At 29.6% G+C, this 18,192-nt stretch overlaps 1 protein-coding gene across 1 annotated transcript in view; it reads right to left on the reverse strand.

The window, feature by feature from the left end:
* The window catches only part of LOC100165671 (semaphorin-5A), a 50,049-nt gene that overhangs the window by 15,898 nt on the left and 15,959 nt on the right, over positions 1 to 18,192 (reverse strand). The window contains exon 3 of the mRNA XM_001945522.5: positions 11,462 to 11,561. Coding sequence (XP_001945557.2) covers positions 11,462 to 11,561 — 100 coding nt within the window. The remainder of the gene's footprint in view (positions 1 to 11,461; positions 11,562 to 18,192) is intronic.

An 18,192-nucleotide genomic window follows, 5' to 3' on the forward strand; every position in this document is an offset into this window, starting at 1 on the left:
TACACGAGTTTCGGGTATAAAATAATAAACGTCAAGAGAAAATAATTGTGTTATCGATTCCGCCGCGGAAAACATCGTCGTAATATTATTATTATATTGTGTTGTGGAGCACGGATCGGAAGGAATAGAGGTCTTCAGGGCCATCACCGGCTGTATTGTGGCTGCACAATATAATACTGTAATCATGCCGACACCGACACGTGATGATGTAGTTGTGTTCATAATATTATATACACGACTGCAGTAATTCTGTAATGCACACGGATACGGAAGTTTAGCGGTGCTTTAAGACAAACACAATATTAATTAGACACTTGACGATACCGGACGAGCCGATTATTTTACATTACACGCGCTACAGACCGTAATTTTGTTATTGTACACGCGTGCTACAGATGGATCGATAAAATCGTGTCATTTTCACGCCGGAAAATTTTAAAAAATAGTTTAATAACGGCTTTGCAGATATATATATTGGATTGTATCTTTACAATATTTAATACAGGTATTTTGTTCCAAATGAATTATTTTGTTCTTTTATTTTTTTACCCATTTACCTACTTATAATTTTACACTAATTATACACTGTTGGAATGAATGTAAATGATATCATATATAAACACATTATGCCTAATAGATAATAAATGTTGAAATAATTATTGTTAACTCGATAGAATGCTTGTAATTTTTTGGTGTTTACCACGACTCACGAGTGAGGGCTTATATTCATTTTAACAGTTTTGTGTTTTTTATCTCTACGTGTTGATACAATATAATATTATAATGTACCTACAGCAAGAAATTGAATGATCGAGTGTGTTTCTTTGACGATGTCAAGAGCCTCCGGTTGATTTTAAACTCTGCTCAGTCAGCTGAGTCATTTAAACGAGAAAACCGTGACGAAATTGATAAAAAAAATAATAATAATAATAAAATATTTATAATATTACATTCTTACGTATATGTATAAAAAAAAGTAATGGGTAAAAATTGCATATCTACTGCAGGCAGATATTGCATTTGATTGGAAAAAAAATATTCATGGCGATAATAAATATCGGTCAGTTTCACGATGTTATTCAATTAATCAAACGACCATATGAAATAGGTACGTCAAAGTATTGTAAATGTATAATATAATATTCATTTACCTTAAAATAATTTAAAAAAAATATATACGTAGGCCGAGACATAATAACAATAATTATTATACGTCTTGGCTGCTCGCTGCAAACGAGTAGCACGCACCACATGTGTGCCATATTTTATGTATTCACCGCTGAAATATATTATATCATTATTCATTATAACGCGCATTCACCGACAAAATAAAAAAACAAATATATTTATATATATACCTACACATAATATACCATTATATCATTATAATAATACGATACACGGGTAATCATAATATATATTATGGTATGATATTGTATCTATACAATAATATTATGTGTTATAATACTTTGCTAATATTATTTATAAATTTATAATACATATTGCATTATATTGGTAATTTTAACGAATTAATAATAAACGACGTTTTTACGTCATGATCGGGCTGCTGAAATCTGACACCAATCGTCTAAAGTTTCCGAAAACTGTAAACGTATCCGAGAGTAACGCATTAATGCATTATGTTCGAACACTTTTCGAATCGCTCATTTCTGCGCCGCCAACGGCACCTACTGCGCAGGATAAACGTCGCCGTATATTATTAACACTGCAGGACGAAGAGGAACGCGTTCTCTCTTGATGGCGTTCTCGTTCGGACGACCACGCAAAAAAAAAAAATTGTGTGTTGCTAAAAAAAATATAACGACAGCCAAACCTCGGACGCATATTTATATATTATTATACGAACGTGACCGAGACGAATTATGACAGCCGCGCGATCGATGTCCTCTACTGCATCAGCATTGCCCGCACTCATATATAGGCATAGGTACAAACAGTATTATTAATGTTTAACTGCATACTAATGGGGTACCTATATAATAAGCGATTTACGAACGGTATTTTGTCGATTTTTCGTCAAAATGTCTGTTGTTTAAAAAGAAAATGTTCGCGTTGGTGGCCGCACGCGGGCCTCGTAAATCGATCTATCGTACATCAGGATCATATAATACCATAATGTTACCATCTATCTCGTGTTTTATATTACAATATCGTTGTGATAACCACGTAATAATAATGTAGGTACCGCATACCGAAATAACAAATTATTTTTTTCACCACGGTCAATATTATACACTGAACTGCGCAAATGGAAGGATGTATTTCATGTCTTATTTCATCCGATAACACTTGGGCATAATATGTAATAGACATAATAATAAAAGGTACAGTCTAAGTACGAGTGTACGTCCATTTCTTTCCGAGAAGCGTACAGCTCGCAATGACCTCTCATATAGGATCTCTGTCGCGGAATACGGTTCTCGTCAAACGCGCCGAACACACCGGATATGTCGTTGGTACTCGTCACATATTACTGCACATATATACCAATATAGGTATAATAATATATCGATTCCATATACGTGATTTTATTTTTATTATATATATTTTTTCTCCGTCTTATTTCGCGCATACCTAACCCGAGCCTAACCTAACCTACACACGTCGTCCAGACAACTCGAAAAGTATACCTATAATATAAGACCCGGTCGCACTTGTACGTGCGGGATCGACGGTGGCAGTGCGGTAAGGAGGTCGCTGGGGTACGACGACCGTTTTGTACGCGACTCGGACGAACGGCTCGCGGCAGTGGCGACGACAACGACGACGACGACGACAACCACGACGACCGCGGCGGCGATCCCCGTAAAAGGCATTGGCCATATATGTGCAGGACAACACACATACACACCACTAAACCGGTACACTCGCGTATAATATATATATATATAATAATAATAATATGAAACTATCAAAACGATAGAGGTTATTATTTTCTTATCCTTTGCTCGTATTCGTTTCTCGCGGGGAGCTGCATCGGCTGTTGTCCACCGCCGACGACGTGTTACGAGAGCGTCCCCCGGGCCCGACAACTGTCTCTACCTGTCTCTAAAAATATATATATATACACATGATGTATAAGTCTTCTCTAGGTTCTCTTTGCACGTCGACGTCTTCGTCCGATCCAGTGGCGGCGACCAGATGTCAAAATACCCGCGGCGAAAAATGCAGGACTCATCCCTCCCCCCCCCTCCCGCCTTTTACGGTATACAAATTTATCGATCGAGATGATAGTATGCAGATTGCAGATACCAGGCGCGGTATGTGTATAAATAGATGATGTTATAATATCAGCGGGTACCGATCCTGTCGCAACACGATCGTAAAACGATAACACGATTAACACGGTAAAAAAAACAATTACGATATTTTTAAATAACTCGTTTACATAATAATATTGTGTTGATATCGAAGAACTCGGAAGTCGAATATAATAAATAAAATAATTAGGTATATGAAAGCACCTTACCAAAGTTGTTTGTAATAGTGTAATACCTGAACAGTGAACAAGTTTAAACAAAATGTTTAATTTAAAAAAAAATCATAACAAAAAAAAACCTATTTTCACATAGTCCGGCGTACCGCATGCGTGACACGCGAGTGTCCCTTTTCCACCATAACAGTTATAATATATTGACTTGACTGGTCCAACTATCTCGCGTTTCGTATCATATATTATAACGGACACTATGGGAAACGCGACGTGTATATTATATACCTACCACAGCACAGAAAACCCGCTGCTTTTGTCATACCCATATAAAACTATATAGATTTGTATATAATATACGCTCGATAATATTATGATCGAAACATTTTTTAAGTATATAGAATAGAAAACGGCGGGTGCGCCGTAACCGTTCGTCTTATTGAATAACTTTTTTCTTTTTTTTTTTTTAAAGTGTTCACATATTAAGAAGAAAAAACCAGCTGGACTAGATATTATACATTATATATTGTATAAATATTAAATACACACACGCTGTTCAAGTGGGCTGTAGACTGGGTTTGTAAATTATTTCTACCGTACAAAACAAATTCATCGGGCAGTGACATTTTTATGATTTTTTTTATACGTTTTAATATAATAATATTATGTCCATGCAAAAAAATAAAATAAATACTAAACATATTATAAAGATATTACACTTTGCCAGGAATTTCATTTTTTAAATTGACTTGCTCTACGTGACTTTTTTGTGTATATTTAATATTATATTATTATACAGGTCATTAAAATATTTATTAGTGCTAATTTTTATTTTTTCTATTAATTCAAATAAAATATGTTGATGAATAATTATAACTATAGTAACTAATTATTGGTACGTGTCAATGTAGGATTAATTAAATATAGTTAAATAATTAAATCCCCAAGACATGTTTTGATTATTTTTAAATGTAGCTGTATACAAAATTTTGAACCAACTCAAACATAATGTTTATTATTCATGATAAAGACTTGCTAGACAGACGAATTATGTTTCTACGACTAAACGGATTTTGATTCTCATTTAAATAAAATCAATTATAACACAGAAGTGTTCATTTGAAATTAAAAACAATCGGTCACGATAAACTATGATGAGTATACAAGTATTTGGTACCAGTGCCATCCATAAGACAATAAAGATTTACCAACAGCATAAAACCTTGAAATGTTTTGACCATAGCTACATTATAATATTATATGTAGTGGTATCTGGTGTATAGTTGGTATAGCAGGTTGTCAGATGTAAATTTAATGAATTTTTATCGTTGCCCGAGATACTACTATAATATTGTAACGACGAAACAAGTCAAATATTTAAATAATATAATCTATTCGACGATAAACAATCGAGTTTGTCGAATAGGTAGGGTATCGCCGTTTTGAACTGATTTCTTTTCGTTGTGGTATTACAACATCACACGTCTGTGAGTTTGAGAATATAAAACTACGAAGTTGGATACCACTGTCCACCACAAAGTGACAGGAAAAGTATGAGCCCAACATTTTTTTTTTTTTTTTAATTAGCCTCGGGCATACGACGCCACTCGTGTCAACACCACTACCACGGTAACTCTCTCACAAACACACACAAATATATATATATATACACTATACATATAAATATAAAATTTATGCGACGAATGCACGAATGATGATTATCTATCGTTCCGCGTTCACCGCGTGCCTCGGTCGTCACGGCCAGGTGTTGGACTGTCGTCAACGGCGTGGCGGTACTGTGAAGTTTAAATAGGTTTATTATCGTATTTAAAAAATAATTAAAAGCATGAGTAGATATTTAATAAATAAGTGGTCAGCGAATTGCACGCTTTAATAATTGAGGTATTATCGCAGAATGGAGGTGTTATCGTGGAATCAAAAGAGTAGTGAAATGCGTCCAACGAAAAAAAATGAGACAAAATTAATTTTTGTGACATTTATACCCTCTTTGGCCACGAGTACGATAGAGTAGTACTAAGACTATAATAATTTCATATGGAAAAATATAGAAAAAAATAATTAAATAGTAAAAATAAGAGACAATTGTTTATTGAAATGACTGTAATTATAATTAGTAAAAAATACAGGTAAAAAATAGTATCGGAAACAAATATTACATTTAGAAATTCTTAAACTAAATGATTATCATTTATCAAAATACATCATCATCTGAACAATATTAAGTGAACATTTTACGTTTATTTTTAGCTTTTTAGTTTAAATTCAATGAGGGACTTTCATTAACCAACAACTATTACGACGGAAAACAAGGATTTAGCTTACGAATATCCCTGGTGATTAATTTGTATTACAGACGTTAGGTATTTGAATGGTTACAATAATATTATAACTTCTATAAGTCAGACATAAAGACGGCACATTTAATATCGTGCTACTCGTAGTTAATTACAAATATTCGACGCAACATGGAATGTAGTTACGCAGCGTTGACGAGGTTATTATTATTTTATTTCTTAAGAAGATCCAAAAATATCCGAAAATGTTTGTAATTAAAAATATTGTCGAGGTTCATGTCAAGACATCGCTGCTATAATAAGCATTCACGGAAGCTGAAACTTAGGGTCGCTCGAGCTAAGGAACCGGAAATCAGAGTCAAGAATCTGTTTTCAAATGTGTGGTTTAGTTTTTCAAGTACAGCAGATTATAATAATAAATGATAATTAAGTATCATTACACATATTATGGAGCCATGTGTGGGTGATTATTTTTCTTATTAAACTCAGCTGTTGAATATTAATTAAATTATGTTATGGTGGACACTAAGCTATACCCGGCGAATAAAGATAAGCAAAATCAATCATAAATTCAGTGAAATTATAAAATTATCATACTTAAATACCTGGGTATAAAATATTAAATATAGTGAACATATATTAAAACACTAATCTACTATTCTAATAATCACTATAAGTTCATTAAATATTGTAGTGATGTATTGTCATATTAAACACAAACTGTATACCAACAATCAATAATTACTTCATGCCTAAACATTTATGGTTGTTGAATACATGATGCAGCATAGAAATTCAAGATACTTATTCAAGAAGCAATATAAAATTATGGTAATAAAAATTATTACCGTCCGCAAACAGTATGAAAAGGATATCATTATAATAAAATATGTACACAGTACACTATACATACTATACATATACAAAATAATTTCTATCATTGTCAAATTAAAAGTATGGATTTCAATAATTGAAATGCTTACTAAATCAATATTAATACGTCGTTAAAAAAGTATTTTTTCAAACTCGTTGGAAAACTATTTTACCAATCCAACAATTAAACTGATGATCATAATATTATAAGACACCTAGGTACCTAACTAAAATAATATTACTCATATCAAAAATATAAAAGGTGGTTTTTCATTAATTTGAGCATAATATTCATTCAATAAAAATGTTGAATACTTTAGGTTCTTACATAGGTTGTATACGTTTTATACACGTATCACTTATATCTATAATAAATAACTATTAACTAAATAAGTATTGTGTGGTCGTATAACAACAGAGAAAGTTCAAATGAAATATGCATACCTTCTTCTACTACTGTTAAAAGGTTTACGGCTATCTACTTAAAAGTAGTTATTTTATTGACAAAAAATACTATAACTTCTAAAAATCATTAACATTATACGACAACTGACTAAACTAGTATTAACAAAATATAAATCGATTTCAATTACCGTGGGAATGTGGGATACTGGGATACCATGTAAGAATATTTATAGTTTTTTCTTTATAATATTTTACGTAATTCTGTGAGCATTTCGACAAATTAAAATGTTATATTTAATTCAAAATATCACTGTTTAACTATAAATAATAAATAAATAAATATGTAATAACTAATAATTCTTTAACTCTGTGTAAATATCAAAATATACAACAATCGCCCTAGAGTTAGCACATAGCACAATTTAATGAGTCAATAAAAACGATGTTTTCGAATTTATATTAAACGTATACGTCTATACTTTTAATTATACGTGTTATTTAAGATAAATAATTTACGATTATTATCTAAATTTGGATTGACAGAAAGCAAAATATATTTTTCCGTGATTGGAAATGTAATATTTAATAATTATTATTATTAATTATCGGCCCCGATTGCCAGTCAGAAGACGTCATCTCATTTCTCAGGATTACCGAATAAAGAAATATATTTAATACAAACAAATAGTTACCTGAAGGTTTCTTTTTTATTATTAGCTATCGACCTATTTCAATGATTATGTAAAGTGTAAACTAACATAATATGAAAAGCTAATAACTCCTGTTTCTGATGCTTATGATAAATAATAAAATTATTATATTATAGGTATAGTACGCTTTAGTTATTAAAAAAACTATTATTATTATCATTTGACATTTATAACCGCCGATGTAAATAAGGTATTTCTATTTTATGGAAGTTTTATTGTTAAATTATATCTGAAGTATAACTATTGAACAAAATCAATTTTGGTGTTTGTCATGTACAAGCCAACATGGCTACAATCTACATCATAATTTTGTGATCGACAATATGAAGTGCGTATAATTTTTATGTTTTAGCCTGCTAAATTAGTCTTACACTCTTATCTATACTTACTAAATACATTATTATTTATTACACTGTCGAAGGTCAACAGGACCGATTGTTTATTTTGTTCTCATACAATCAAGCTGTTGTCTACGGTTCAAAATATTAATAAATAGTATACATTATACATTTATACATGGTGACAAATAAAAAATAAATATATTATATTAATGTTCTCGTGGCCCATACCATAGTATTTGTATAGTATAAATTGTTTTCTATTTATGATACTCCAAAAAAGGAAATGAATACGTGAGGGCTGCTACTCTGAAGTTATCAAATAAATAAACGTCATTATATTAATTGTAAAACTAATAAATAGGGTTATCATCATGATTCTGTCAAAAGTTTTACGAAATCATTGAAGTGTTCGAAGTACATAACTAATTTATGAATATTATGATTATAATTTATGGCATTACATTTTAGTAAATTATTAAAGGAGAAAAACAGATAAGACACGCGCGCAGTACAAGTGTAATATTTTGTTTGATTTAATCATCAATATTATAATATTGAAAAAATAGCTTGAAAAAATATATGGTATTTAAAATATAAAAAGAAGTATTTTGATTTATTTACGTAAAATGCATTTTACTAACTTTGTGATTATTAAATATAGAATATAACATGATTTATATGAAAATTATGGGTATTAAACTTTTTTTACACCGATGTTTTACTTATTTGTCAATTTTAATTTATTTTTTTTTAAACTGAAGTAAAGTGTTATTTTATATATTTGCTATTTTTAGAATTTTTTTTTAAATTTAATGTAGATATATATAGTATAAGGTATAAATTATAATCTGTCAACCAAAAAGTCACATCTATAAACAACAATATTTTAAAACAATTAATTTTTAAAAGTTTTCGTGAATTACACAGTCGACAATTAAAAGTTTATAATATTTCATTACTTATGTCTTATACTGAAGATAACAACGTACCTTATACATTTTTTACTACCTAAAAACGTCTATTAAAATACACTTTTGTATAAACATATTATTTGTAACATTATCTAATGTGCTCGTATGATAAAGTTATGACACAAGTATACAACTGCTACGATACGTACACTTGTAATGATTTTGTAATTCAAAAGCCAAGAAACCCTAGTAACTACCCAAGTAGACACCAGTAATAATACATGTGCACCTTCGCTGACTCAAAACGAAAGTGACGTGTGTTCAATCACAGCTCTGCGACTATTGTGCATTTGTGTTTATGTTTATTTCATTAAATAAATAAATAATAGGTAATAGGCTGAATATGTGGGCATCGAGAAAATGTGAAAGCTTCCAAAAATCTACACGAATATATCATTTAGCTCAAACATTTAATTCCAATATTTGAATAACGCATGGATATTTATATATTTTTGTTTTGTTTTTCGTTTTTATCCATATAATTAATCTATGCTATAAACGATTAAGAATTTATAACTTAATAAAAATAAACAATCAAATACTTAACACAATACGCATATATTATTATGATATTAATGTAGGTGTCTATATTTTAAAGTATAATATTCATGTAAAATAAATCTTTAAATAAAAAGAAATAATACCAAGATATTTTGTTCTGTTGAAGCGTATCTAAATTTAAATACTATATTATATTAGATACATAAGATTTGACTATGGTGAATGCTCCTGCATCCCACATTACGGGTTTTCGATTGATTGAACACAACTAGTGGTGCACGAGGATAACATGCAATACTTGTTTATTTTACTTAAAGGAGTATGCACATCACGAATACAATGACATAGTTAATAGTTATACAATTTTATATTATAAAAATAATAATAATAATATATTGAAATAATATACTGATAAAAGTACCTTTAAAAATATAAAATTAAAATAAAACTGAACGATCGACAACTGTATAATATGTGCCTATGCTCGAGTGATGGACCCAATGTCAATATATTGTTCGATATTGAATCGTCATGCTACTAAAGGAGTTGGTGCATAAATCACAATTCTTATAAATACAGTTGGTTCTCAAAATACCAAAAGCATAACAATTGAAATGTTCGTTCACTTAATTTAGGCACATTTAATTATTATATAAATTCATTTTTTAAGTATACATTATATCTAAGAAATAATTTACTTCATAGGTAATAATAAAAAAATAAGTAACAAAACTATAAAAATGTTTGCTAAAAGTGAGAGTTTTAATTGTAAGAACTAAGAAGTTAAATAATTTTACATTATGAGGCACCATATTCTCGTTCGTATAACATAGTGTTTTTAATGGTATATTTTTATTATCTTAAGCAAAGTACTATTTGAACTTGCTATGTATCTTAAAGCGAGCGATAACCATCTAAATAGACTCTGTTAATGTCTTATGTAAAATAATATCCCAACCAAACACGGAGAACTATCCAAATAATAATAATTTAGTAATTCAGAATATATTTTAGTTTAATTCGATTTTACTATTTTGAATTCAAGTCAAACGAATTTAACATAAGTATATAGACATGCAGGGACATTTAGATTCTTGATACTAAAAACATTAAGAAAACACCCATAAAAAACGTGTTTGCATTCGAGATAATGTTGTATTGATTAAAAAAAAAAAAAATAAATAAATATAGAACACACACATACATATTAATAACATATAATTTGAATTAATTTAAGATAGTTTTTGGGAGTGTTTTTCTCTAATATTAATTCGTTAAATGCCAAATGATTGTATAAGCAATAAATTTAAAAAGCAAATAGTAAATATTTTTTTAGAGTCGTTTTTGATATTTAGCCGTGGGCAAATAATTCAAACGTTCAATAATAATATTAATATTTCTAAGCGAACAAAACACTATCTCCCATAGTATAATATGGATACCTATAGAAAAGATACGTGCCGTTGTGTTTTTATTATTATTATTATCACCATCGATTTTTATTGAATATTTGTGAGATAAAATAAATAACAAAATAACAACAAAAAAAACGAAATTGTTTTCAGCAAACCAATAATCGAATGGGTGAAATCTATTTATTTTAATAGTTTTAGGTATAGGGCAAAGACACTCCACGACGTGAGCGCGTTATACGACACCGGGTTGTGTTATTCGATACCTATATTATAACAACATTATTATACTGTCAAATTCACACGTCACTTGAGCAAAATACATTATACGCACCGTGCAGTGTCATCTATATAATATAATATATCGCTATATTATTGGCTTCTGGCACAATATAATATTATGGAAGATAAGACATATAGCTAGGTACCTACCTAATACATTTAAATATCTATATACTATATGAAGTAAATGATACACATACCTTGCACCGACTACCACTTGTTTTCTGGCAATGTCGAACAACAGCTGAGAGTACGATGTCACTCCGTCCTCCGAAAACGTGTCGGCCGTCGACATCACATCTGCGAAATACAAAATAATCAAAATTATTCACACGTCAAAAACATAACCTGTGGCCGCCGTGTCTATTTAATATTATCGGCGACCATTTTTTATACATTTTCGACCGATTTCGATTCGTTTTTTATATTTTTATTAACCTGTTCTGTTTATACATTTTTTTCCGTACGGAATACGTTATCCCGCCTCCGGGCATCGATGTCGTTCTCTCGTAGTATTATTGTTATTCGGTTAGTATTTTTATTATACATATTATAATCTTTTTTTGTTGTTGGCGAACGAGTAACGACCATATGGACGCATTCGAAAAGGTAAGAGAAAAGGTGATTTAATTTATTGAGACGTGCGTACATGCTGTACAACACCCAACCGGTCCTAAACGCAAGTATTGCCCGCAAATAGTCAGCGGCTATAAAGAAACAAATGCGAAAAAAAATGATAACCAACTACAAAGTGATTAATTAAATATAAAACGGTTACGTTTATCTTATTAGACACGTACTTATACAAATATTTTTTTTTTCGAAAACGTTACAAGTATCATAATATTGTAGTTCATGATTTGAATGCACTTGAGTCCACTTCGGTCAAGTGTCAATCGATTGTCGTTTATCATGAAATCATTTCTCATGGTATGCGTATATGGTGTACGACCGTTGTTCAGGACACAACGTTATTTATACATATTCATTAAACATCACACAGAAGATCACGATTTTTTTAACATATATTATTATAATTTATATTGCTACATATTGTTATTGTAAAAACCTGTCGAGGATTATTACTTTTTACATACGTAAGTAGAATTCATTTTTAAAACATATTATTGCAAACATTAATAATATCTATAGTCACTTCATATTTTCAAATATTACCTGTATTTAAAGTAATAAGTATTACTGTATAGATTTATTGTAAACATTATATACATTCAAAAAATTATAAATCTCCAATAGCGAAAATTAATAACAATATTGAGGACAGCACAATAATACAGCTATAGATACTATTGTTTTAATGTTTATAGCAAAATGTGTAGGTTTCTTTTAAATAGAAATGCGCATTGGATAATGGATTAAACTCGTAAATAAATTAAAATATAAGTACATAGATACACATGCTGTGTTGTTTATACCTATAAAGCTTACTATAAAAGTGGTATATATTACATTCTACCCACAAATACCACCCAGGCTATATTGTATGTTTTCTTTCAATTATTCTTATATTAACGATTTAGCTTTTGTGTATTTTATTATAATTTACATACGATATTATTAAAATTAGCTACCAGTTATTGTTCTTGTATTTTCAAAGATTTTAGAGCTCAATGTGTTAAAACCCGGGGAATGTATAGTTAGCATTTAATTTGTTTATTAAAAAAAAGAATAATTATCGTTTATGTGTATTTGTAATTCAATTAGTTCACTCTACTAAAATTTATTTTTAACTCATACTGTATGATTATCCAAAATCGATATGCCATATGATGCTACTACTATTTTATATAGGCACTAGGTACCAAGTAAGTCAATATTAGTTTAAAAAAAATATACTATATACAACCCGAATAGTACTTTAAACCTACGAAAAAGTATGTTACATCTTCACATCAAATATGTGAACACCAAATCCAAAACATTAAACTACATTTAAATAATTTAATTGACTAGTTAGCTGTATAATAATGTAAATTATAAATTATCATTATTTTATATTTTAAATTATCAATTATTTTCTACAATTAATATTATGACAAACAAAATAAAAATCAAGATTTATAATTTATAATTTATAGTAATATAGTATTAAAATTTAATATTTACAATGAAAGCATAAAGAATAACAATTTACAATAATTTACAAAAAAACTAAATTTTTAGATTGAAATGAAACATTATACAATTATACCTTTATTATATTATTAAAGAATTTTTTCAACGATATAATGTTCTGTTTACTATATTATGTGGTATCATTCAATCATGATAAAAAAAAAAGGTATATACATATATAACTTTACTGTACAGTTGGTGTATGATTAATGCAAGACAGATAGTAATCGAATCAAAGTCATGGTAGGATACAACTATATAATACGAGTATATCTAAAGAACATATAATGCCATAATGGAAATTACAGCTTTAGCTCCCGCTATTAAAGTCACGAATAAGCAAATTATAATATTATTAAATATTATTATTTCATTAGAGTTATTCATATTATATTGATTTATGCTAACGTAAATTATATTAATGTATTTTTTAAATAAATTGTACATCTATACGTGTGTGAGATTCGATGATATTCGTCACTTCTTTCTTCAGATAAAATGAATGCTGTTTAAGTTACTCACTAATGGATGTAGCTTTGTAAGTGATGTTCAACATATGATATTTTAAGGATTTTAGAAAACATTTGTATAATAATAATTTTACCGGCAAATTTAAGTCGCTTATTTGGTAGTTATGCGTTTAAATCACCATTATTCGAGTGTTTAGTGTATAGTACATATAGGTACCTATTAATGTATTAAATAGTTTGTCCTAATTTATTATCTCAATTCGGAAATAAAACCTGATCGCGTGTAAATTGGCAAAACAGGTTTATGCTGCTAAATTCGACTAATTATGACTAACGATCTCCTTTCGAGTATTTTTGTCGGCATAAAACATTTTTAACCATGCCTAATGCATAATATTCGTAGGACGAAATCGCTATATCACGGATTTCTTTGTTCGATACATTTTTGGATTCATCACGACAGTGAAGAGATACTTATCATTATAGCGACTCATATCTTATTCTAATGATTTAAAAATAATAAATTATATAGGTAACAGAATCAAAATCTACCTCAAAATAAATATCCATAATTATGAGACAAAAACACATTAAACGAGATTTTATTAAGGAAAAACAAGCGCTAAAAGTTTTTCATAAAAAATGTTGAGATATTTTTCATTAAAAAATGAATATTTATTAAAACCTGATGATTGGAGACAATAAATTCGAGTATTATAATAAAAATGTATAATATGCTCTAATATTTTAAGTTTTTTTTTATCGATTTATGTTAATTAGGTATTATATAATGATTCATTAAAGTGCAAATTTTTTTTTTAAATAACGTACACTATAAAATGATTTATCGTATAGTAAATAGTTATTAATCACCAACATCCAATCAACCACCCACCAAATTTGATATGGTTTGCAACAGCAACACACAGACACGGACCATAGGATGGTCTCCACGGGTAACGATTGACGTGTATAATATTATTTGTTATCATTTATTTTTAATTTTAATAATTTTATAAGCAATACAAAATGTAGCATAGACACATATGATATTTTGAATGAATAACTAACGCTTTAAAAAAAAAAAAATATTTAAGTTATAATCAGATAAGTAAATAGTTAAATTTGTTTTATTAAAGCTTTAGGTTAATAGAAATATAGGAATGTTAATATTGTGTTGTGTGTTAATAAAATTATTCTAAGCTCAATAATCCCGTAAGCAACCATATGAGCCAGAAGTATATATTAATCTGTACTATTACAATTATTTAAATGCATATCAAAGGTATAAACATAACATAATTGTACAAAATTATATTATACATACTCAAAACGGTGGGAATTAAATGGAAATGCAAAGATAGGTTGGATTTTAACCAAAACACATTTACACGTCATGATATAAGTATATAACTCACGTCATGTGATCTAAGATGATCCAACTTTAAAAATATTAACGTTGGTTTAAGATACAATGTTGAACGTAGAGTTAAAATTAATGCGTGTTTATAATAACTATATAAAGTAGGAATCCTTACTGGAATCCTTATCACCTTATTATACTGTTTACCGCTTTTGACGAGCCTAGAGTCATTATTTTTGATGTCCCACGGTGTACGTCATGTAAAATGTAAATATTATATTCATATTATAATCTTTCGCGAAATCCGAAACGCTTTAACGAAGGAGAAACGTAAAACTGGTGTGTCGGGACCAAAGTCGTTGCACGTATTATTATATATTATAAACTATAATATACGTACATGGAAAACGTTTGGGTTTTATGCAATGACTTCCTACGGTTACCGTAAAGAAAAAAGGCAATTTTCGACCTGAACGTCGGGGTTTTCGATATCGGGGGTGACCAGATGTGCGCGAAAGAAGAATAAAACGAAGTCTCCGTGGCCATCGCCTACATCCTCATGTGTGCGACCATATGTTTATATTGGATATTACTGCTGGGAGGCCATGTGCGACGCGAATGAACCTTGTCCTCGCAGATATATATATATTATTATTTATACTTTATACATACATATACCTATATATAATATTAATACAGACGGGGGTGTGTGTCGCGCTTAAAGATATCGGGAGACGACACCCACAAGCGAGCCTGGAGAACAGCTCTAAACGACGCGAGTACACGCAAATCGTATGCGCGTCTCCCTCTCTCACTCTCTCTCAGTCTCTCTTTCTTTCTCTCTCTCTCACCATCTCTCATTTTATCTCTCTCACTATCTCTATATCTGTCTCCGTCTCTCTCAACTGGTGCGTGCGCCCGCGGCCATAACCGTTCCGTGCGTCTATGCAGTCTGCTCAATAGTTAGGTATATTATTATAAGTATAATAATTATGACGGCGGCCGCCCGCTATGTCCAAATGCCTTCTCGTTGTCGAAACGAACCGTATAAAAAAATTATATGTATAATAATAATATTATCATCTACCGACGTCAAGGTCGTTCAGACGGCGATCTCCTGTTGTAGTGGTTCGCCAGTCGATCGACGGCAACGATAAAGGACTAAGAAAACTCGGCGCCCGTGGAGCGTTTTTGGGGTCCAATCAGTTGAGTTCATTGCCATAAGATATTTTCCAAAACAAAAATAAACTACATTTACCTATATATGAAATACTAAGTATCACTATACGATACTTCAGAAAAATGTACATATTTGATGAAGATATAATTTCGAAAGTAAAATATAGTAGAACTCTAGGTAATAGGTATTTATTAGACGGTAAAAATACGTTTAACACCTATTATATATGTTAAGATTAATTTTAATACATTTTGTAACTAAACATATTCAAGACTTTTCAAGGTTGCTAATATTTTTTTGGTGTGATAACAAGTTTTACAATAAGTCTACGTTAAACTTGTGCAACTAAATTTCTTAGTTATAGTCTAGACGTTTAATTGCTTCTTAAATCAATTATTAATTCATGTACTTACAGAACACTAGCCCAAATTGTTCGATATTTTACACAAAACTCTCGTATTTTGTATTTTATAGGTAAGCCGTAAGCATACAATTACTGCAAGTATTTCATGTTTCAATATTATATCATCATAAATAAAGTTTTCCAATAATAATGATAAACGAAATATCTCTTTCGATTCATTACACATGATTTAATAGTCTAATTAAACTAATTGGCTAAATCGATAAAATAAAATATTATTTAACATTTTCAAATAAATTTAAATCATTCCTTTGTAAGCAAAATAACAATTTCATAACGCACAAATGCTTTCTAGACTTATAGTTTCTTTCAATACTTTAAATAATTAAATGTACAACGTTATTAATATTATACATTTTCCTTTACTCCGTACTGTTCTCAAATTTATTAGGTACTGAAAAATGCATAAATTAATAACTATACATGATCACTTTTTTTTCTTGTGTACAAAATGAGGTTAGGTACCCAGCCACTCAGGTAGGTACTCTACAATTCTACTATTGCACGTCATGTAAAATAAAGCAATAACCTAGTCTGAATACTCCGAACAAATTATTTACTTGGTGGTTTTAATTTGATCCCGCGGGTTGGTTTATATTTTTTTTCTTTGAAATGAGTTGTTACTTCAGGCATATCAGAACTAACACGTAATACTCTGTATAATGAGTTTATGGCAACACCTAGAACGATAGGTATTTTATTCGATGAAGATTAACACGTTCGATGAACTACTCGTAATAATTTAAATATTGGCAAAATAAGAATTGGTACATTGGGTGTAATTATTAATTTCATTTAGAATTAAGATTTATGGACGATTATTAGGTACTTATTTTTTTTTTTACTTTCGAAAACATGGTATAAGTACGCTTCATGATATCTCCTCCAATCTGATCAGAATTCGATATCAAAAGTAAAAAAAAATTTAATATAAAAACAAATGAAAAGTTAACAAGGTAGTAACAAAAGAGTAAAACTGATCCATCTTTAACTGTTTAATAGAATAAAGAGAAAGTTCAGTATTATTAACTGCATATAACACACATTGCCGAACAAGTCGAGTTTCTCAATTAATCCACAGGTGTATAGAGGTATACAAAATTTAAAACATAAATTTACTAAAAAAATCGCATTTTACTTACAGAAGAAATTAATTTTTTATTGAAATATTTATTAAGCAATTGTTTTTTTTTTGGGATTTATTTTGTAATTTATGTCTTTTTAATAATTTATTGAACATTTATAATAGGTGCCTATACTACCTATACTATATAATTAGTTGGCTATACAATTTCACTACTAACATATTGTGTTTAACGAAAACTACATAGGTAATATATGGTCGGCGAACACGTAAA

This window comes from Acyrthosiphon pisum, chromosome A1 (assembly GCF_005508785.2).
Source record: "Acyrthosiphon pisum isolate AL4f chromosome A1, pea_aphid_22Mar2018_4r6ur, whole genome shotgun sequence".
NCBI classification, from domain to species: domain Eukaryota; kingdom Metazoa; phylum Arthropoda; class Insecta; order Hemiptera; family Aphididae; genus Acyrthosiphon; species Acyrthosiphon pisum.